The sequence below is a fragment of the Diadema antillarum genome, unplaced genomic scaffold (genome assembly GCF_040938485.1).
Source record: "Diadema antillarum isolate AM-2024a unplaced genomic scaffold, OU_Dant_1.0 seq00001241_RagTag, whole genome shotgun sequence".
Classification (NCBI taxonomy): Eukaryota; Metazoa; Echinodermata; class Echinoidea; order Diadematoida; family Diadematidae; genus Diadema; species Diadema antillarum.
In genome coordinates, this window is record NW_027272028.1 from 330,316 (window position 1) to 354,476 (window position 24,161).

Below are 24,161 nucleotides of genomic sequence, written 5' to 3' on the forward strand. Positions count from 1 at the left end.
TTGAATAAGTTGATGGGAGGCTTATCTGGATGTAAAAGTGGTTCCCACTGGTATCACTCCTTGGCAACAATATTGTCAAAGTGGAAATTTTCGCTGTGTTGAAATTTTCGCGCATTTTGCGCAACCCGAAACTAGCGCGAAAATAAAAGCACGCAAATATTTTTGCTCGCCATATGTTCCAGTAGTTGATGTCTTGATTCCACGGAATTAAAACATGCAAAACTCTTCTTACCCCGCCGATTGCAAAAAATTAGTCACGCGAAAATATCCACTTTTACAGTAGGTGAAGTTCTTACAGTCCATTGACCTTCTTATTTGACATGCAATTAGTATGAAACCTCTGCCATTCCATTTGCTTTATTGCTATATTTATTATCACTATCTTGGACATGATGGAACACATTGATAACTTGCACTTCGGAAGATGACATTCCCCACATTTAGCTGGACAGGTGTACCTTACATTCACATAAATGGTGCATACAGTGTATGGACCCAGTCTACTTAATAGGTGCATTATTTTTGCTCAAATTCTAATATTGCTTATATTCTAATATCATGGTAGTACTGGCAAGCAGATTCCAGTAACATTATTGACAGACAAGAAGATGAGAAATAGATTTAGGCAAAATCTTCTTTGGCTGTAGGGCCTACTCATGTACTTCTTATACAAAAAGCACATAAAAATAATGATAAGATAATAAAAATGATAAAGTTATGAGATTAAAAAAAATACTGTATAAATGCTTTCTTGACAATACAAGGATACAAGGATGCAAGGAACTTTATTGTCCGTTAAAAATACAGAAATTCGCCTTCCACTGGCATAACATCAAAGAAGGACAAAAACAAACAGCATATATTGCACATACGTTATAATAGCATATATAACAAACGGAATAACAATAATTCAATTCAAAGTTTATTTCATTTTTCGACAAATAATAAAGGACTAACAATAATAAAAACAGAATGAAAATAACTGAAATAGCTGAAATATCTAAAGTTCTTTGAAAACACCCTGTTTTTCTTTCATGCCTTATGCCTTTTCCATACAAAGAGAAACCACCCCACCCCCATACCTCCCAAAGTAGCCACTGATTTTTACTAGCCGTAATCCTCTTCATCGTAAATCTGTTGATTTTGCCATCGCTCAACAGTTCTCTATCGCTGATGCTCTCATTTGGATCACAATCAAGAGGATCGGCTGTCACTTCATCCACGACAGATCTGGATGACTATGCCAAATGAAGACAAACCACATGGCATTCCACGCTCCAGATACTGCTTCTATCCCCGCAGAAAGCTCCTGTACTTTCATCCGTCTGGTGTGCAGACATTTCACCATATGGCAGGCTATTACTGCAAAATAAAGTCTACAAATTCTCCCCCCTTGCCATATTTATTGCCAAAATGTGTCACAGGTGGTAGTAATAAACCCAGTGTTGATGTGTGACACAGCAAGAAGGGCACATCTCAACACTCCCCTTTCTCCTCATTCAACCCACCCCTCCCATCCCCCCCCCCCCCATGAAAAACACAGAATAATCTTGTGTAAAGAGAGGGTTCTCTAGCAAGACAAGAGGTGATCAACTTCTGATTTGTTATCTCATTTCAGCTCCCTCTCTAAAAGCATGTAATGAACACTAACTCTTGCATGCAAATATTCTCCCTCGATCCTCATATGCTACTGTACGGAGGCCTCTTTAAAAAAAAAAATCGGCAGGGGGGCCCCCCGCCAACAAGATGCTCCGTTAGATTCTGTTATTAACATGTATGCATCTTGGTGGCCAGCTACAGTGCTACGGGCCGAAATACTGCTCTGCATGTAGCGCCATCATCTGATTCTATTAGCCCAGTGAACACTCTGTGCAAGTCTGATGGAGCGAAGGTGTATAAATGTATTGCGTGTCCATGTGTGTATTCCATCTGTGTGTGTGTTTGTGTGTGTATGTGTGTAAATGTATAAGACAGTGTAAGTGTGTGGTTGGGTGTGCATACATACAACTTCTGTTCTCGATATTTGATGCACTGGCTCTGTAGTGGGACTTTAGTGTTACACTGGATAGTGACAAGTACATGCACTCTATGCATTTAAAAAAAAAAGTAAACTATACATATTTCCGCAATATACATGTACCTCTCCATCTGTTACATCAATCACATTTTAGATTGAACTACATGTAGGCCTATCTTCAACTGAACTGATATCATCTACAAAATCTACTCATATTATTTTGGTATAGTTAACAATAATACCACTGTCTTCATTTGAAAACATATTTCCTCGTTGCAAGACTTGTTTCATAACTTAGTTAGATAGCCTTGTCATTGTTGAATGTTAATGCTGTGACTCCTAACCAGAAATTAAAACCATTTAACACTTTTACTGAATGGAAATAATCAGAGTTAGTTCAACTTAACCAGTTCATATTAGGAACACTAGTATGATGTATTTCACTTCCACAACACTAACTGGCACATATTCAGCATATGCCACAGAAATTCAAAACTAGCTTCAAAGTGCTGAGGTATTGCCTTCAATTTTTCCTCTCATGGTAAAACATGAGCTCATTTGTATTATTTGAATATAAATGAATGAATGAATGAATGAATGAATGAATGAATGAATGAATGAATGAATGATTGAATGAATGAATGAATGAATGAATGAATGAATGAATGAAATAAAGAAATCATATACCTCAACAGTGTTAAAGAATTGCTTTTTTCTAATATACAATATTATTACATACATGAGATTGTACACATGACAAGCAACCTATTCATTTCATCACATATATCTGCATTTTATATATATTTTTTTTCTTTTACAAATTAGTAAAATTGAAAGTTGACATTTTTTCTTTGAGATAACTTGCTCATCCAGCCAGCCACTGTTTACAAAGTGACAGAAGTTGGTCTGTTTGTGAGAGCGCCGGCCCGTGCCGTTCGTTCTAATCTATTTTGCCAAGTAAACAGAGAAAGGAACATTGGCGTGCTAAATCCATTATAACTCGAATGCTGCAAAGCACAGTCCAGACTGAAATGTCACGACATTGCTCCAGGCATCTGGTTGGCGAGAGCAAATGGTTTTTCATGTCACTGCTGCGCTGAACACGCCGAAGAGCGAGAATATGAAATCATGCAGATACATGTATGGAATTTACATACACACTTTACACACATAAACACACACACATCAACAGACACACACACACATAAAAGTTGTACGTAGCACAACATGTGTTACAAACGGACATGCTCAATTCAACATTTGGTGCATCTTAATACCAAAGGTCATTGCTTCAGGGGTCGGGCAGTGGAGGGTTCAATTATGGAGTGCCCGGCAGAAGCGTGAAACCCAAACCGGTATCCCATAAAGCGCCTAGTTAAGTGATAAAGAGTGCAATTACAAGACGGCTAATGTATGTCGGTCTGGATTATTCAAATGTGTCTTGTAGGAAGATGATAGTGGTTGTCGTCATTATTAACAGACATGGACTGTAATGAGTGTTGGCTATTGTAAGAGAAATAAGGGAAGGGCGAGGACTGGTTCTCTTTTTTATCTATAATTCCTTTTTTTTTCATAAAGGCAATGCAGATAGGGACCGCTGGCATTCCTTCACTGCTTGTATTATGATTGTTGATAGTTTGTACTATATTAACATGTCGATTTTAAAGATATTCTGCATGAAAAGCCCTAAATTGCTTACATCAAAAGCTTCTACAAACCAGATCAGAATTTACAGAAAAAACTTGCTGGAAATTACATACAATGCATCTTCAGATATTAACTGCCAGCGTGTAGCAAACATTTCATCTTTTTTAAGGCAAATTACACACATTTTCATCATAATAATGTAACTGCATGAATATGGTCTTCTCACCACAAGTGTATACATGTCGTTTTCTCTTAAAGTAGTCTTCTCCATTGCATTTGCAGAAGAGAACTTTGATTTAGATATGGTGGCATCCTAATTTTGCAATAGCTTTAGGGAGGATAAATCATTCTGAGTTGAATAATTTCTTGGTGTTTCTAGTTGTTTTGCTTTCATTGTGAATATGTGAATCCAGATATAATACAGTAGCTGCAAATGATAAGCCCCTAATCTTTACGAGGTGGTCAAATAACAAAATAATCTTTCACAATTTCTTATCATTGCCACACGACTTGGTCATCCTGGCCAAATTACAAGCATGACCAATCTTTTCTCACAATGTGACCATCAGAGTGAAATAGTGTTTGTGGAAACATCGAGGTTAAGTCATGATATTTCTTTAGAAATTTTGATTCCTTTGAAGCCACAAGGAAAAAGTGTTTGACAAGAAATTAACACAACAAACATATCAGCCCTAACTTCATATTTACAGAACTGGGTTCTGCAGTACACACGCAGCCTCAATGTCAGATGTGCATTGTTGAGCAAGGTGAGGGAGGGGCTCTGAAAAGGAAGGGAGGGGGAGGGATACAAGGTTGGCCATGGAAGGAAACACATGACAAGGGGCCATAAAGGAGGCTGTACCTTCACATCTCTGATGGACAACCTTACTGTCCGACTTTCAACGAAATAGCTGGCGCAACCTGCTAAACAATTTAGCCTTGGACACAGACAACAATGTTCTGTATGCATTCGTCTGCCCTGCTTTGTGTGAAATATAGCACTCTCACACGGCAAGCCAGCTCACAGCACGTCTGTCTCCTACACATTACTCTATATTGCCTGCAGACACTCTGTGTGGTAGTCATTTATCTACACCATAGACTGTATCCTCATCCCAAAAAGCTGCACCAAGGGAAAGCTAATCCACCGGGGAGTGAGGCATTTTTGTTCTGATATCATTTGCAACAACAACAACAACAACAAAAGAAAGCAGAACCAGAACACAACGAAAAAATCTCAGACCCATAACTGCGACCAAATGGATTTTCTCCCTTCAAATGTGACATCGGGGCCCCACAGAATTGATGTAATACTGTTGGAAGGTCCAAAGAGAATCGTTTCTCTTTCTAATCCTCGGAGCAGACAGTCAGATCAGAAGGGATGGGACAGAGAGGGGTGGGGATTTGGTGGGTTGGTTTTTTTTCTCTCTCTCCTAGCTACCCTAAGCTGCAATTTCCAGATGATCCCTGAAGCATAACATTCATGGCGCTATCCATGTCAGTCTAAATAAATGACTGGGAGAAGGTGTCCATCAGATACAGACAGACGAGTGTGTGTGCAGTCATACATGCCATAGTGTGAACACATGGAAGCATACTCACACACCCACACCCACACACACTGACACATTCTTATTTATATATCTCTCTCTCACATCCACACATACACAGACACAGTCTCTCTCTCTCGATCCCCTCTCTCCTCCTCCATTCCCCTTCTACCCTTCTTTTTCTTTCTTTCTTTCACACACACACACACACACAGACATACATATATATTCTCTCTCCCTCACACGCACACACACACAAGACATACACTCTCTCTCACACACGTACACACACACACATACAGACATAATATTCTCCCTCTCTCACACAGACACAGACACATATATTCTCTCTCACACATGTACATACACACAGACATATATTCTCTCACACACACACACACACACACACACATACACACACACACACGTACAGAGTCTCTGTCTCTCTATCTTCCCTTCCCTGCTCCATATCTTTCACTCTCACTCCATCAAGGGCATACAGCGCTGACACATATTCACTCATATCTGCATATATACCCGATATAACATGGGTGCGCACAGCAACACAAACACACACGGCACATATCTCACTCTCACATATCTGCCAGGTAAAGAGTATCATCACTGATCATTCTTTGTGTGTACATGTTGCATGTGTTTTCATGACTCATATGAATATACACGTATATCTCAATCACACACACACACACACACACACACACACACACACACACACACTCACACATAGACACATGCACACAGGCACACACAAGAATCCTTTCAGTTACCTAGCAGGTATATAAGTCAAGTGAAGAAGATGAATCCTATTATACCACTGTCATAGTATTAACGACAGCACTACTTCCAAAAGCATTAACTGTCTTCATAAGTGAATGTAGGTTGCGAGCGAGCAGGTCGAACGGCGACAGTATTTAAAAAAATGAGTCATTGCGTTTGTCGTGTGGCAAGTACCAATGTATATATACACACACTTGTAAATGGCAACATTGAAATGATGAGGCAGGAATGAGTAATAAATCACTTCTGACTGTGGACCAGAGTGGGAACCTGTGAGTGAGCGTTTTCATACCTGTCAGATAGGAGAACGGATCATCAATGGATTTACTATACACGGCATTGTTTTCCAGAAAAGACTATCATGAACGGCTACACAACAATATTGATCAACGACTTCATTGTTTGAATGATACCTCTAGAAAAAACAAACAAACAAACAAACAAGAAGCCTTCCCTTTTGCTGGTCAAGAAAATTTCACTGCTTATACGTTTGAGATACACTAACGTCGAATCTGGCAAATGTATCATCCGTAGCACTTGTCTAAAATCAATCTTGAATTACAGGCATCCAATATGAAAAGAAGACTTTGCAATGAGAAACAGCATAGGGTATATATACAGGGTATCTTTCAATATTCTGTTACCATTTTTTTATTTTTCAACTTTTCACTCTCAGGATGATGAGGTCTAATACTATAGTATTTAAGACAAGTTCTGTCAAGTTTTATGTTTAACCCTCTCTGCCACATTAATTTCCCCGTCCATACGTTTGTGTGTGACTTTTTTTGGTACATTTGACACATTGGCACAGTAAGGTTGAAAGGGATCGTATAGTTTTGGTTGAGACCTAATTTCAGGTTTCTAACATTTTTTTTTTTGGTGAGATAATGAAAAACCTCTTATGAAATATGAAAGAGCATGTAATTCTATGAGGAATTCAATGTTTATTTGATGAAAATTTGTTTCGAAATGGCTGAGATATTCAAAAAAGAGCAATTCTAATAAAGTGTGGGACCCACACTTTATTACGATTGCTTTGTTTTACTTTGTTTTTGGATGTTTCAGTCATTCCAAACCCGATTTTCATCAAATAAACTTTGAATTCCTCTTAAAATGGTACACTCTGTACTATATCATATAAGTGTTTTCTTGGTATCTCGCAAAAATTTAAAAGCCCAATTTTCATCTCCACCAATACTGTACCATCCCTTTAAAAAGTGAACATTGGAATATAATCATACAATAACAGAATTTCCCTTAAATTCCATTATCTGAGTAACTGTCTCCAATCACATGTTGAAGGCATTTCACATGTGTGGTTTTCAGAGAGTTAAGCCACAAAGACCATCTTTTTTTTACAACCCCTACACTTGTCTCATTTACTAGAGATTTCAGCTTTACCTAAGTGACAACCTGAAGGTGTATAACGGCATCTTCTGCACACTGAAGTAGCTTTGCATTGTTTCTTAAAGTTTGAGAAAAAACTGTAAGAGTTCAGGGTTCAAAGCACTGCTGAGGATGAATGTGCAGGGCACAAGAATAAACAAAATGGCCTCACTGTACATGTAGTCTGTCATATGGCCCTACATGCTAGAATTACAACTGTCATTTTCCCTATGCCTCGACAATCAATCTTTACAGATCCACCCCAAAAATACTCCCCGATGTTGTCTTCAAAAACAAAGCTTTCAGTCTGCACAAAATTTTCCACAGTTTGGTGCAGAGTTCTATCATATATTACTGTTCTTTCCACCACATTACAGAATTCATACACCTCAATGCTGTATATTACTACTGCTTTCTTGCAGAGACTGTCTCTGTAGGCTTTATAGGCAAAGAACTTGTGAAGTCTAGGTGTCTGAATAGACTCTGTTTTCAGGTTGGGGTTCGTTTCCTTCTTTAAACCAGTCACGTTCCCACTATGTCATAAGAGTCCCTCACGAATGTCTCGTGCTAATGTTCCCGCACAAATAAACGCAGCCATGACGTCAAGTGGCTATCGTTAAAATGCACATGATTGCACAACTGTTCAAATTACGTTAGTGACAAATTTGAAGAGAGCAGTGCAGAGGTACCAGCATACAAGTCATCACGCACAAACGGCTTGTACTGTTTCTAAAATTACACAGTCATTTCTCTGAGAAGCATGGCTGTGAGAAAGTTCAGAACCAACCAAAATAACAATGAAGCCATATCTCCCCTTTAAAGCCAGGTTTTTGCCTTTTTCAGCAATAACGTCTGCTGCTGTGTCTGAATTATACCAACAAAAAAAAAGAGCATTTGCAAATACAATAAATTCAGACCACTGAAGCAATGGTATCAACTGTTTGTAAAATGTGAGCATTACCTGCTCTCAAACTTTCTTTGTGATCATTGGGACAACTACATGTTCACATGCTTCCAAGCATTAGAAAATGTTCCCCATCTCAGAGTGCAGAGTGCTGATAAGAAAAAAACCCACATGAGGTAGAACTCTCTGCTCAGCCATAACTTGTACTTTTCAGAACAAACTTAAGCCTTCTCTTGATTAAAAGATTCGAAGGGGGAGGGGGAGATATACCAAAGGTGGTAATCCTTACGTCTAGGAAATGTAAATGTTACAAAAGTCATCAAGGGAAGCCATAATCAAAACACCATGTGGCATGAAACCTTAAACTTTGGGGTCTTTTCAATAACTTAAGCAAAATAGCCATAGTTCAGATTTGTTTAAATAAAAATCTATGCAATACTGGCAGAAGTTTTAAAATTGTTTTTAATGCCTACACAAAACTTAGAAAGTGACACATTGTGCTGATATCAGTCCAGATAAGAATTTGGTAGGAAGTTTTAATATCAGACAACTTATACATACAGGGACATCAGTGTTGTTAGACAAATTAACAAAAGCTGAACTTTTAATGATTTATGCAAACAGGTCAAAAAGAAAGTCTTGGATTCAGCCATATAAATGGAAGTGGAGTTTAGCGTGATTTAACTGAGAACTTCACAATTACTTTTTTTTTTACTTTTACCTACTACGGTATGTACATACCAGTCTGAAATCAATATTTAAGGATATCTTTGCACTGAAAAAACAGAAATGTGGTTATTGAAAAAAAAAGTCTTCTATATTTTCAAGCTTGAACAGTAGATGGAAAGCGGAAGCTGGGCCGCTTTTCTTCTCTCCCTTAGAAATCTGACTTTGAATGTGCACTGCCACAGGCTTGAATCAACATTGCAATGTTTCCATTCCCCTATCGAGTAATGAAAATTTTCTGTTGAGCAAACCGAGTGAAAATTGATTAGCAAGAGCCATGTGATGCCAAACACGGGCAAACTTTACTCGAAATCCAATCCCCAGGCTTCCCATTCAATGTCAATTCATTAATGTATGCAAACAGCTTTGGCCCGAGCATCAGCGTTTGGGTGTCAAGCAGATAGCACAGACCAGTTGTTGTTTTGTTTGTTTGTTGTTGTTTTTTACAGTGTTGTTCACATCACACTTTTCAACAACAAAAATGACAGCAAACACTGTAAAAGGCATTCCTACAGAATGAAAAGTATTATGCTGAAATTCTACTCCAAATCTATTTCAGAGATGTATGATGACATTCAAATATATTTTGAAACGTCTGTTCCCTTCAGCGTGAAGTGTCTTTAAAGCTGGCTGATATCAAACATGGTCTCCAGTTGCAAATTTGGAAAATAAAATAATCATTGCCATCAACAGTAATAGGAGAGAAGTGAGGCTCCCTTTCATTTCTATCTCCCCCCCCCCCTCTCTCTCTCTCTCTCTCTCTCTCTCTCTCCTTTTTTTGATGGCCCACCTAGCACTGTGTCAGGATAAAAGGGATGAAAATTATTTCCACACAACTGTGGCAGAGAAGAGCATGATCTGATTTAGGGGAAACGGCAGTCAATATTCTAGCCTGGCAAGTAGATCTACATCTGAGAACACACATTTCCAATGAGAGAATGTCACGCCGAGATATACATGAGCGATTATATGCCCCCTGTTCAGTACCGACTGAATATTCACGTCTTTTCTCCGGTCTTATTGACATGTCGTCTCCAATTTGCACTCGGTTTAGTACACGTTACGGGCATCCAGAATGCAATGTCATCAGGTGACTTCCCATCATGCACCACTGGGGGGGGGGGGGGTAGAGGGGGAATCTGACGATGTGCTCTCGCAGGCTGTCAGTACATCATGATCTCAGCCTCATTATCATCCTCTGCACAGTCAATTGTCTTTCAGGCTACAGAACCAACCCCCCCCCCCCAATAAAACCACAACAATGTGCTCTTTTCTTTTCCCTTTTCACTACATAAGCTAAAGCAATACAAGCTCTACCGCCTACGCAACGTCGACTGCAATGAACACCCCGTTGTCAATGGTACACCACATATCACAATCATGCTCATCATAATCATCATTATCATCGAAACAGCCGAGGCTTCACGCCACCTTTAGCACAGTGTTTTCTCTGATTTACTGCAGTCACGCAGGTCTCTGCCTCGAATGGCTAATGAGTCCCCACTGTCACTGTTGCAGGGTTGAAAAATTATAGTGTGTGCTAGGAAAATTTTCTGCATCAAATTCTCCTTTCAATCACCTCATCACCGGTACATGATCACCTTATTGATAAAAGGAGAGTCATTTCCGCATTGTTGTTGTAGAAAAGTGCTAAGCTCAACTAACACACCAACAGGGAAAATGTGTCAATATCCCATGCATTTTGAATTCATTTTATAATGGTATCAAGAGTAAATGCACAAAATACCTTATCATTCCAGTGTTCTTCTTTCTTTCTTTGTTGTTGTTATTTCTTTAAGAAAATGTAGAACAGTCCATCCTTGTGAACATAACAAAATGATCAAGTTTGTGAAGTTATTTCACTCCTGGATCATACATAACCTTACAGTGTCGGCTACTAGTCAGCATTTTGACAACCAGATCTTACGACACTGAAATATTTTGCTGTATTCATCTGCGGGCAAACATTTTTTTCTGCTCTCCCATGGGGAAATGTTTCTGTGTAAATAAATGGCAAATTAAACCAGACAATGCAGTAATGAATTTTTTTTTCTTTCTTTTTAGGGGGTGCAATCATGAGAAGAAATATTCGTAATGTACGCCATGCTGCAGAGCACAGAGATGACCTATGATTTACAATGCAAACAGAAATTTGATTTACATTGTAGTTGTGAGAGTTGTGTGAATTAATTTGCTACTTGCACTGGAGCGACAAAGTATATGCGGCATACAGTCTTTGGAGTGCATTTCAATCTCTACTAAAGTGTCAGCAGACATTCTTGTGACAAGAATGCATTCTCAGAGCTCTCTGACTAACCCACGTGATATAACGAACGATGACGTTTGTTGTTTGGGTAAAATACCAAATGTCTTCACCACAAGGTTTGAACAGCTATTTCAGGATGGCTAATCTTGGGACTTATTACATCCTTAAATAGCATTTCGAACCATTCTAGCAAAAACACTCCACGTGTTCCCACCCACGTCAGTCGTCTATATCAGTATATTGACTGTTACAGCTGTTGAAGATAATTTGTCATGGTGGCTTACAGACACAATTAGATATAGCCAGTATACATATTGTACATGTACCTGTACATGTACAACTAGCATTTAAAAACCTCGTCTATGACATTATGACGCCAGGGAGAATTATCTCTCTGACTTCATTCTCTTTGGCAGCAGCATAGCAAACATTCGTTTGGGGGACAAAAAAAACTCACTCTTTGGGCTTTCCTTTTATCTGCTCTTTGACTCTGATGGTAGATTCGGCTAAAATTGGAGACGATAACAGGAACAGGCAACGCGATGACGAGTACTCCAGACAAGGCGCAGACACCACCCACGATCTTACCAATGATGGTCTCCGGTACGATGTCACCATATCTGAACGGGAGAAAGTTGCGGGGGAGGGTGGGGGGGGGGGGGAGACAAAAAAGAATAATGTGAACAAATTACAAATCTCGTCAGATGATTACAATACATTTAAATGTCTCATTATATTTGAGAGCACTGGACATCTGTCAAAATAGTTTTCCAAATAATTTCTCTCTACATGTAAGTACCAGTAGATCACAAGACGACAATTGCACTGACAAAAAGAAGGTTGTCATAAATTATCAATGCAAACATCAATGACATGACATAAACATATGGATATGTTTTAGTGCTTAATGTCAGTAAATGTGCGCATATTACGTGTATACCTCTGTCTGAATGTTTCAGTATCTATGTGTATAACAGAACACATTCACTTACTATAACCAAGACAGTATTGCAACTAATGAGCATCAGCTCTACAGACATGCACAAAAAAGCCTATGTATGATTGATGTACATTAATGCAAATCAGTCATTTTCAAGCAGATGGAAATATCAGATTCTCATCTTCACCGGATTCATGTTTTGTCATCAAGTATATTGGTCAATTCCTATACATGCATGTCTCTATTGTGGTTTCCCAACCACAAGGTGCAATGGACAAGGCATTCACAGCAGGCTCTAGCCTGATTGGTCATCTAGACAGATGGTGCACGCAGTATAGATTTCACTTTATTAGACAAATATTGCAGTGTTGTGTAAACCATATTTTGGTTTTCCTCAAACCATCTGCTAAGACAGTACATAACATAATCAATATCATTAATTGACTAGACACAAACCTACCTGTAAATTTAATTAGGTTTGAACCTATGAAGAATGCATGTTACAACTTGTACATAAATAGCATGGACATTATATCAGTGGGTTTAAAAAGCTTCTACTATTAGCATATACATCTTAAGCACATACAGTAGAGTAACTGTCTCCTGATCATCTCATAATAGCATAATACATGTACATGCTACAAATGACAAAATTCCTTTCACTTCATTCAACAATAACTTTGCTTGCTCTTCACATCCACTTGTCTGGCAAACATTGTGTGACATACACAGACCTTTGATGACACAAAAACTGCACAAAAAAGGCAAATGATACCAACTTATGTGTCAGTGGTTTCAACATCAGATTTTACAACTTTGCAACATTTTTGCAATGTTGCTTTTTAATACTCTGGATAAGGAAAAAGCATAATGCTCTTCAAGAATACACACACATAATATACTCTAGTAGCAGGCCATAAAAGCAATGAATGTGGTAATACATGTGTGCTTGTGGAGGCTCGGCTGCATGGTTGTGTTTTAGCATCGTCTGGTGCCAAAATGTATGGTTGATTGATGATTATGGCAGTCGGCGAGAAACCTCGCTATATAGATTGCACATGTGGATGGAAGGTTGGCTGCCATCCAGTGTTAATGTACAATCAGTTATCTCCTTCACTCCCCATCTGCGTACACTGTATACTGTATGGTAGCCAAAAATGGGGCATGTTGAGTGTCCACTGAGTGACGTTTCATAGAGAATCATATAAATATAGAGAGAATATATTTCATGTATGATACATTAATATATATCATTATACATACATTGTATGTGTGTAATATGTACACATTATGTGTGCATGTACTGTACATTGTATAATAGTTTCAAATATACAATGTATGTATCAATAGATATACATAGGCCTACAGACAGAAAATGAACATGTACAACAGATACAATAAGATTTTTGTATCATATTTATGTATCACTTAACACATCGATTCATCACTTTTTCAAAGCATATCATCCCACAACACAGGAAATACATGGAAAAAGCAACCTAATTTCCACTTCAAGATCACTGGTTATGTTTTCGTTAACTGTAATTTTCACTTATTCTACATGTACACTGTACATTGCATGACCCTTAAAAAAAAAGCTACAGGACCAACATTGTAGCCTTACATACGACATATCCCACATTACCGATAATAATTTTAGATTACTGTACAGATACAATGTACCCATGTAGAATGTATCATCATTGGATCACCCAGTTACTTGCTAATCAAATATTCTTAACATCAGTATGGTAATAATTATACTGATTATTTCATACTTACAGGATAACTGTTATTCTTGAAGTCAAATTGTGCTCTGCAAAATATGTTTCATACTTCTTTTTTTACTTTTTCTGTACATTCAGTCACATGCTTTGTAAATATATTGTACTAATAAAAAAGTGCTTTGATAATAAAATGGTAGAAAATGCCACACTTTGCTACTTTTGACCAAAAGCAACAAGTAAAGGTCACCAGTCAGTATGCATCGTCGTTGGTCAGCTACAAGTGTATAATCTCTTACAGACTTTTTGCCATTTACATCAATGTAGTGTACATTTAACATACGAGTCAGCAAATTACGCAAATACTCCATGTAGATCAAAGGGCATTTAAAGCAAATGTACAAAATAGCTTTCCACAAGACATTTTCTTTTTTTACCACTATTTAGCAATTTTGGGGCAAGGAAGGAATAGGCATGATCAGTCTCAAAATTGATGGTACAGGGTTACGCAGGAGTGTTGGAGAATGGGGGAGGGGGGATGTAGGACACTTTAAAGGAAGCCACATACAATTCAGTATGATTGGCTGGAAATGTCAACTCCATTATCCAAATAATTCACCAAACAAAGAAAGAACAAAAAAATGACCCGAGTCCCTTCCCAATAGCTAAAAAGTGCATCCCGACTCTTAATTTCCAAATTCAAAGCCTGATATGAGTATGAGACTGCAGTCTAAAATCAGAGGCATTTGTACTTTCCTAAACAATACGTTGCTCAACCCCATTTTTTTTTTAAACTGTGGGAAACAATCTGTCCAACAACTTTGCCAGATTCAATTTCATGTAGTTCGTTGATTCGCCGACTGCCCAAATTTGATTTCATGTGCGGTACATGAATGACAAATTTGGCCCAATGTAAAGTTCCCCGGCCCTGGTATACGTTCTTCCGGTAAACCATCAGATTGAGATCAATGAAGATAACATCAATGTAGGCAGTTTATTGATACATTTCCCCCCCTTCCCTCTCCCTCCCCCCCCCACAACTTTTTAGACAATCAAGTGCTTAGCCATATCGTGTAATCTAATGTAGATATAGGCTTATAGGGAAAAACTGTCACTTTACAGTATTGTATCTAGTGAATGACTCATACTCTCGATCTTATCATCACTTTTTCTGTTTTTACTTTTTACACAATGTCATGTGTCCAGTCATGTGCACCAAAAAAAAAAAAATGCTTTTATAATGTGTATGCACAAAAAACATTTTTCTTTCTACCACACCAACAGCTGTATTACTAGAAAGGAGATGCAAAAAGGAGCTAAGATCAATGATTTATAATGTGTATACTATTCATGAAATACAATGTTGAAATACTTGACATAAAAATCAAAATTAAAGATTAAAGATACCAAATATGAATGTACGACTGAAGTGTTCAAATTATGTTATGGCTAGATTATTAACTAGAATTTATATTTATAATATTTTTAGTACAAGGCAATGGGAGAAATATGCTGTGATGATAGCAACACAGCATCCCTTTGTCTAATTTGCATATGTGACTGCCACCAATACCACTGCTTGGGGAAATTATGTGAAAATATGATATCATAGGTAACTTTCTTCTTGTATGCCCTATTCTGATGGCATGTATAAGCCAGTTAAGTCACATTCTGCACACGTGCAGAAAGAGGTCAACTGAGAATAACAACAGGAGACACAGAGTTGTAATAAGCAATGCCATGGACAGCACCTGAACTGTTTCTTTATGTTGCAAGTACAAGAACATTCTAAATATCCATGGCAGTTTGTTAACATAAAAGTACATGTTAGTTGGATTATGCAAGAGGGTAGTATCTAGATTTACAACTGTTTTGCTTTGATGAATTAAATTTTGGGTTTATTTCAACCATCAATAACTCTAGATTGGTCTATTCCATTCGGTTGCTTGTTTGATTTTACTTAATCCTAAGAAAATCAACATGATCACAGAGTGGCATTGTAATTCAATCTCTCTGATGTAACATGCTTCCTTTAAATCAAGTGGATCCAATTTATCAAGTTAGATATTAATCCACATTTTAGTCTTTAGCTCTCAAAGTAAGATTAATTCTCTGACAGACTGACATTACTGCCATTTACAGGATTTTGTTTATTTGTTGTTGTTGTTTTGTCTTTGAGTGGTTGGAGAATAGAGAACAGATAAAAACTGTCTGTAACAGAGACTAATCCTGCTTTCCTATTTTCCCAAGAGCAATAATCATTGTCTGTTGGAAAAAAAAAAATATGGAATTAACAATGGATAGCTACCTCGGAATAAAAGAATAGGACATACATTGTATCTTCAACATCCTTGGCATGAAAGGAAGGCAAAAATGCTTAACTGCCCCAGCACAAAGAACACCCATTCAAAAGGAAAAAAAAAAATCAGTGGTATCTTCAGATGATGAAATACAAAATCTCCTCTGTTGACAGAAGAGGAAACTAATTCAATTCCAGAATTAGTTGTATTTTTGTGTGCGTGCATTATTTGTGTAACCTGTGGCAATTTTCAGCTGTACTGCAACCTTCTCTTGAAACATTTATAGATCTGCAATATTAGTCTACTTCATTTTCTGATATGTTTTCCTCCTTTAAAGACAAGTTGCAATCATAAAACTATCGACTGCCACATCTTGTCTGCTTTACAACATAATATTGTGTGTCCAAATGAAAACATCTTCACTTTTAGATCTACAATGAACCAGTTAATTTGTGTAAACACCCACAACACAAATTTTTTCTGTCATTTGATGGCTGTCATAATCTTGACAAAGATTGTACAAATGAACGATCCAACCATATTTCTTTTCTTCATTTATTTTTAGAATACCTTTTGCCCCCAGTGTAATGCTATGCAAACAAACTTTTATGAATGTTGGGATGACAAAAGAGAGGAGAAGACATAAAGTTCTATCAAGCGCATGATCTCCATTGAAAATTCCTGGAAAAGAATGCTTGTTTGTGCTTACACCAATGTCTGAAAAAGTAAGGTTTTTTGGTGTGTTTTTTTTTATTGCAATCATTGACAATTTTTTTTTATTCTCTCAGCTCTGGAATTAGGCAAATGCTTGAAAGAGATTGGATGAAGACCTAGAGGGAAGGCTGACTTCTCTCCTGCCCAGCTGAGGCTAGCTGCAGGAGCTTTTAAAGAATGGCATTGCTCCACCTCAATGAGGTCACTCCGGCTTTAATACAAGAGGACCCTTGAGATTCACAAGGATTAATCTGGACCGACGTTTCAATGCTGGAGAAAATGGGTTATCACTGAGAAAAAAAAAAGTGATTTGGATTAAAATCAAGAATGCACGTCTGACGTTGCATCTTCTATTTTTCTTCATTTGGTTCTTTTTGTTTATGTTTGGCCTAAGATCTTTGAACCATCAAGTTTGATTTGTTTGACAGGAATTTCATGGAAAAATGTATTCTGCCATAACTCTGACAATTCTTTCAACATTCGCATCTCTTTTTTTTACCATACCCCATTATTTGAGATTTGCTGACATAGAAACCTCAATCTGCCAAATTGGCACACACACTCACACACAAGCAGCATGGGGGCTTACAAAAAAACAACAACTATTCAAGTATTTGCAGTAGTCACGTAGCAACTATATAGTGAAAACATTTGCTGTTATTATCAGGTCAATCCTTTCCTTTGACAAAACATCACGTGACATATTGCTCCTTGACACAAATATTTTGTCAAGGATCATTACAATAGTTGCCTTCATTCACATCACAATATTCATATGAAATTTAAAAATATATTGTTTCTTTGCATGCCTTGGTGTTTGGGTTGGGTTTTTTTAAGATGGTGCTATTAAAAAAAAGGAAAGAGTAAAGGTTTTACATAAAAAAAAGGCTTGTTATTCGACGATGTCCTTTGAAGGCATTCTTTACCATTTACAGATGAAACAAAAACCCAGCTTTAGTGCTTCAAAATAGTTCTAAAATGTGAGTTAGTGATAGAAACAATTAGTGTAAAAAAGTTAATCAGTAAAATCAATGTCATGTCGTTAAACATACAGAATGTGAACAATAGCTATAAGAAAATTGTCTCTAGACTAAACCATCTACAGTTATGGTTTAGTGACAAAAATAGTGTTATCTCCTCATATTTCAAGCTTTATTGCAAAATTTATATATGTTAGGATTTTCTTTGATACAATTGACCTAGACATATGCATCAAATATGATAACTCGAACATTTTTATGTCACTACTCCCAATGGTAAACAGTACCTTTAATAGTTTTGGAGGCTTTTAGAGAAATGACCTCTCAGACATCCCCATCCCTAGGCCCTCCCCAACCCCCTTCCCAGATCACTTGAACTCAATGGCAATCAGCTCCTGTCTCAAGCAGCAGCCACAGCTAGGGTCGACAATCTCTGTTTTTAGTGCTTCTGCCCCATGTCCAGTCATGTAGCATAAGGTCAAGTGAGTTAATATCCTTTGATGCACCAAACCCTCAGTAAGTTAGTGGAATGGAGGCAAAAATAAAGCAGTGACGACTTGGGGGGGGGGGGGGGGGGGGGGAGCGGATGGCAGGGGGAACCACTCCGGCAGAAGCAGACAGTCTGTACGGTACAGTGACAACATGACAGAAATTATCGACTTTGGTCGCAGTAAAAGATCAATGGCGGATTAATTGGATGAGCAAGTGCTGAGGGCAAGGATGAAGGGGAGAGGATAGATCGGGGTGGATACTCCTTTCAAAGAGGGCCAGGTGACGTCCGAGAGGATTACATGAGGCAAATCGCCCCACTGTTGGGAGTTAATCGTCAGTCATAAATACCTCCTCCAAAAAGGGACTGCTCTTTTTAATGACAGCAGAAGTGGTGATGTAGTAGCAGTATCTTTAGCAGCAGTAGTAGCAGTTAATATTAGAAGAAGAAGTGGAATGGGTGGTTAGAGTCTATCTCCATTTTTTTTTTGTCATCTCAATGTTCCAAATCATCCAAGGTAAAAAGCAATTACATTAATATGGCTCATTTGAAACTTCTAGACCAAGATTTTAAAGTACTACCGTTTCTCTGTGTTTTTCTCCTACCTGAAGTAGAAGAAATGAAAGAAAAATTAAAACTGTTCTAGATTGGGGTGTGTAGAATACTTCCAGTGGATGAAAGTATACTTTTCTTTTCTTTTCTTTTTGCTCTTCTCCTTCTTCTTCTCCTTCATTTTCTTTAATGGTGTAAAAATAGCAGTCCCAAATAATTTTGTGAAGACATGATCTGGATAACACATTCATCACTTGGTATCTATCGGCATGTATAGCACAGCTGCACACCTGAACTTCTGCACCCCCTTAAAGAACCACTCTCCGAACACCACTTCCTGTCTTGCTACCACGGCTGTGACCAGATGCTAATTGAGTTCACTGTAACTTCCAACCATCTCCATGGGGAAATATCTTAATAAGGGGTCCTGCAACATGGATATCTTGTGTGTACAATGCACGATGCACAATGTACGTAAGTACTGTATAAAGTGTGTGTTTGTGCGTGTGTGTGTGTGTGTGTGTGTGTGTGTGTGTGCGCTACCAGCCAAGTGTTGAAAGCACATACTGTGTGTTTTCGTCAGCAGTTCTGGTCTGTCGCTTCGTCACTCAAGTCATACATAAACCAGTGATATCATTATGGCAGGCTACCGCCATATTATTTGTCAGACCAATCCAGAGATGGGCAAGGTTTTTATCCTATAGTGCATCGGGCAAAGAAAGGTATTAAATAATCAAATCGTGCATTTCTGGGTAAAGTTGAAGCACCTACAAAGACATCGCAGAAGATAAACAAATTATGCACTCTCTGCTGTGACTTGTTTGACAAAGATGCTTTTTTTTAATCATATATCTTTCTGAGAGATATATATGAGCACTTTGCATACACACGCCCGCAGGCACAAAAAATGAGAAAATGTGTACACATTGTATACATTCAAATTTATATACTGTATGCTTGAAGAGACTCCCAATATGTTAAGGGTGAGAATCCATTAACATATCCTCGGCTGAGAACCAAAAGGGTATTATCACAATGTTTTTTTGTTTATATTATTTCATTTTATTTTATTATTCATTATTATTATTTTTTTGGGGGGGTATTGAGTTATTAGTATTATGTTTTCAAACTTGATCTCTTCTACTGTAGGGCCTACGTGTACAGTACATGATGGTGTCAATCTTGAATATGTTGTTTTCATTTTATTAATAACTAAAATATTAAATATTAAAAAATCAAAACCACTGGGGCAATATTTTCACTCAATATTTAGAACTATGCTTATAAATCTACCCAGAGAAGGTCATATCAATGTTATATCGATACTTGGGGTAAAAGTTTGATTGACACACTGTCTATAGATGTCCCTTATGAATGTTCTACCTATGTAAAAGTTATCCGTGGCTGGTTACAGTTCATATGGTGGTAACAACCGATATTTCTCTTTCAATTAATAATCATATTGCACTGGTAAAATAGCTTTGCAGAGATCTATAGACACTGTGTAACAAAAAGCATTATGGCTGTAGTTACAGATGGAGATCTTAAGCAGTACACCTGTATGTATCCATACAGTGTACATGTGGACATGGCAAACAATTCCACATTAAGGCAAAGATACAGACATTTGATAAAATACACGTACATGTATATAACATAAACACAGTATGTCAAAAGATATCTCGCAGAAGGCAATATTCAGAATGCTATTCCTATCAGAACAGGAGGGAAGAACCGAGGGTCCTTCCACATTTCACAGTAAAGGCCCAAAGTCCTGAAAAGGACAGAAGTACCGTGTTTTTTGTTTTTTTTTTTTTGTTTTTTTTTTTGGGGGGGGGTGGGGGGGGGTTTCAGTTCAAATCTGTTTCTTCACACTATTAGGTATGTACAGTCTTACAAGCCATACAAAGGCTTTCTCATGTACATTCAATTTTTCACCATTACAGTCATGTAATGTGTACTTTGTGCTGATTTGTATAGTACATGTATCAATACTTTGTGTTAACGTTGTTTTGATTTGTATGTTATATATGTATGTGTTTTTTATCCTTGTTGAATGATGCATATAAATAAAATGAACTGAAAAAAAAAGAGCTGTAATGAACAGGCATAGCCTGTAATACAGATGTTCTCAGGGTCAGCAGTTTTCTTTTGTTATAGAGCCGAAACAGCTTAGGGATACAATATGTAGAAAGATATACAAAAATAATTATTGGGACCTGAATATTTACTTCGGTGCAACAAAATTTTGTAATAGCCATGTTCATTATAAAAGGAGCACACTGTACACCTAAGTCTCAAATAGATTGTACTCTCTCTAATGAGCATGATCTCACAGAAATGTGCCGGCAACACTATAAAACCGCTCTAGTAAGGATACAGCCCTCTGTCCAGTGGAGGACTAATGTCTACACCCTTGTGTCAAAAAAAGAAAAAAATACAGAAATTCAAAGTAGATTTGAAATTTGTCCACTGTTTTATCTTTAACCTTTACACTTCCATGTTTCAGGAATGAAAAAAAAGAAAGAAAGAATATAAATGTAAATATTGTTTCTCTGTGTGATCATAAGGCTTAAATAGATTTCTAATGCCACAGTTAAATCACTATGTCCTTGAAGTTATATTGAATTTAAATCAAATTAATTACAAAGCGTTTCCTGACACTCATGGAAGTGTGTATCTGTGAAGGGAAGGTATAAAGACATCAACACACAAAGTATGTCTGCAAAATGAGGGTTAAATCTGAAATCAAGCATGCACCTTGCTTTATTAACCAACTGATGTGAAAAACAAAAACAAAACAAAACAAACCACGTCATTGGCATGGGGTTGTTTGTTTGTTTATTTGTCATTCTTTCTTCTTCTTTTTTTTTTTGGGGGGGGGGAGGGAGGGATCGGTGCTATTGTGTGCGTTTATGAACAAGCAAGTTGGTATGATCCTTTTGTCTGTGTATCATAGATTAACATCTCAGTGCAAAGACACTATACAAGATATCTTTCCTATGTTATTGGAGAGTGGTTACTGATATCATCTGAAAGCTTTTCAAGTCATCTGAAAAAAAAAATGATTTGTGCCTCCTACTACCTAATGAATTACTGTTTTATTTGATTTTAAATGTTGAACACATTAAATTCTTCCACTCTTCAGGTAAGGAGAATGTGAAGTGATTATAGGCCCCATATTTACGTAGGCTTGCTTGCGTGCTACGAGAAATGCGGCAGCCCCTTTGAGGTCGGTCACCATGCCTATCATGTACCAGACTGCTAACATGTATTTCATGGGCCTTTTTATGTGCTGCAGCAGTCTCCCTTGACACAATTTAGCATGTGTGAGAGCACACATGAACTGTTAATGGGTCTACGGAGAATCCATGTACTCAGCACTGAACTAATTGCCATCAACCCTTGCTCTCACACAACAACGCACTTTTAACGCACTGGTACTACGCCCGACGAACGGGTCCACGCCATCATGAACGCAGTTTATATGCATGTATACACTTTCACATCCCGGCGATTGTTTGTGTGGTCAATTTAAATGAGAATAGACAAGTGTGCGTTGATACTCTCATCCCCCCCTCCCTCACGCGTCTTCCTAGCGTACGCACAGTGTTCCACTGAAATTCCCTGCTTGCCATGTAGAAATATCAATACTATTGATTACCCCTGGCCTGCGGTTGGCTGACAATGGATAGTTTGTTTGTGTTCAAATGTGGAACTTGTCCACTCACTATACGTTCTACAAATTGCTGGCAGGCCTCCCAATTTGGGTGCTTGTGTGTAAAAACGCACAAGGCACACTGGTACGTCCACCGAATCGGCTTGATGCTCATACACAGACAGCAAGCCATGGACAGATCGAGAGGAAGGGCAGGACATATAAATCAACAGATACCATCTTGACCATGGCATCAGTTGGATTTGACCAGTATTGGAAAGACATGTCTGCAGGCATATTTTGAGATGAATATACACAAAGAAAGAGACAGGGGGAAGGGAAAAAGCAGGAAGAGAGAAACTGAAAAAGGAAAGAAAGTACACCAACCTACAACATTGTGCTATATTCCCAATCTCTCTGCCAAGCAGGTTTATGGCCAGAGAAATAATTCATTTTTTTTTTGTGACAATGCTCTCCAGTAGCAGCAGGTACAATGTACAATTTGTTGCCCGAAGTACAGACCCATTATTTCTGGTGCAGTTTTCACACCAGGATGGAGAGTATTTGCATGTCAATATCTCATTTTTGGTGGCTAGTTTGACAGCTCATTTACCCTTGGACCGATACAATCGAAGTTTGACGACCTCACACAAAATAACAATCATGAGTCACTATTTTTCTTTTCTTTTTTTTGTACTACAGGAAAACTCGTTCAAACACCCATAATGCCATTGCTGCAGATAAAAAATATAAAACAAAGCAACTAAAAACCTATAGGCCTACTATTGACAGATTTGCATTACACTTAAGTACATTCTAGGCCAAGAATATGCAAGGTTGTCATATGTCTCACAGATGTCCTATTTTAGGTCATCACAAGTCAGTTATTTGCGTCAACTTGGACACCGAACCCCCTTTTCCTAGCAGGTCATTCACTGTTTTAATGTTCAGTTGTGATTTCATCTCTACCAACCCTGGTATAAATCTTCTGTAAAGGCTTCATCATGTTAGCTTTTTCCACTTTTTCAACAACAACAAAAATCTCATTATCATACTGTATGTCAAAATCTCCACAGATCAAAGAGCTCAAAACACCATCCTCAAAATTGAAAATCGCTAGCCACAGGGGTTCAGTGGTCAATTATAAATCAGAAGCAGCCAGTTAGATGGATAGATGGCCGGGTGGACTGGCCATCTAAGGCAGCACAGTGGACAAGGTAAATGACCCCTCCCCCAGCACACAAAAATCCTCCGGCCATAATTTCCTCCATTTTCAGGTTGGTTGGCGGCTGTGAGAAATTGCACTCGCTTTCAGAAATTATCACCACATACGGAAGGACAAACAAACCTCGCACCCACAGAGCTCCAGTAATTGTCTGTAAGGATTGATGATTTCATCCAATTGTGGTTTCTCACAAGGCATAATTTTTCACAAGTCTCAAAAAGACTTCAGAGAAAGTTGCTATTAAATGTATATTGGTTCCCGTTTTCACTCTGAAATGATGAAAT

General features: G+C 37.9%; 1 protein-coding gene across 1 annotated transcript in view; it reads right to left on the reverse strand.

The window, feature by feature from the left end:
* LOC139745217 (potassium voltage-gated channel protein Shal-like) overlaps positions 1–24,161 on the reverse strand; it is a 126,647-nt gene that overhangs the window by 77,314 nt on the left and 25,172 nt on the right. Inside the window, exon 2 of the mRNA XM_071655621.1 lies at positions 11,752–11,914. Coding sequence (XP_071511722.1) covers positions 11,752–11,914 — 163 coding nt within the window. The remainder of the gene's footprint in view (positions 1–11,751; positions 11,915–24,161) is intronic.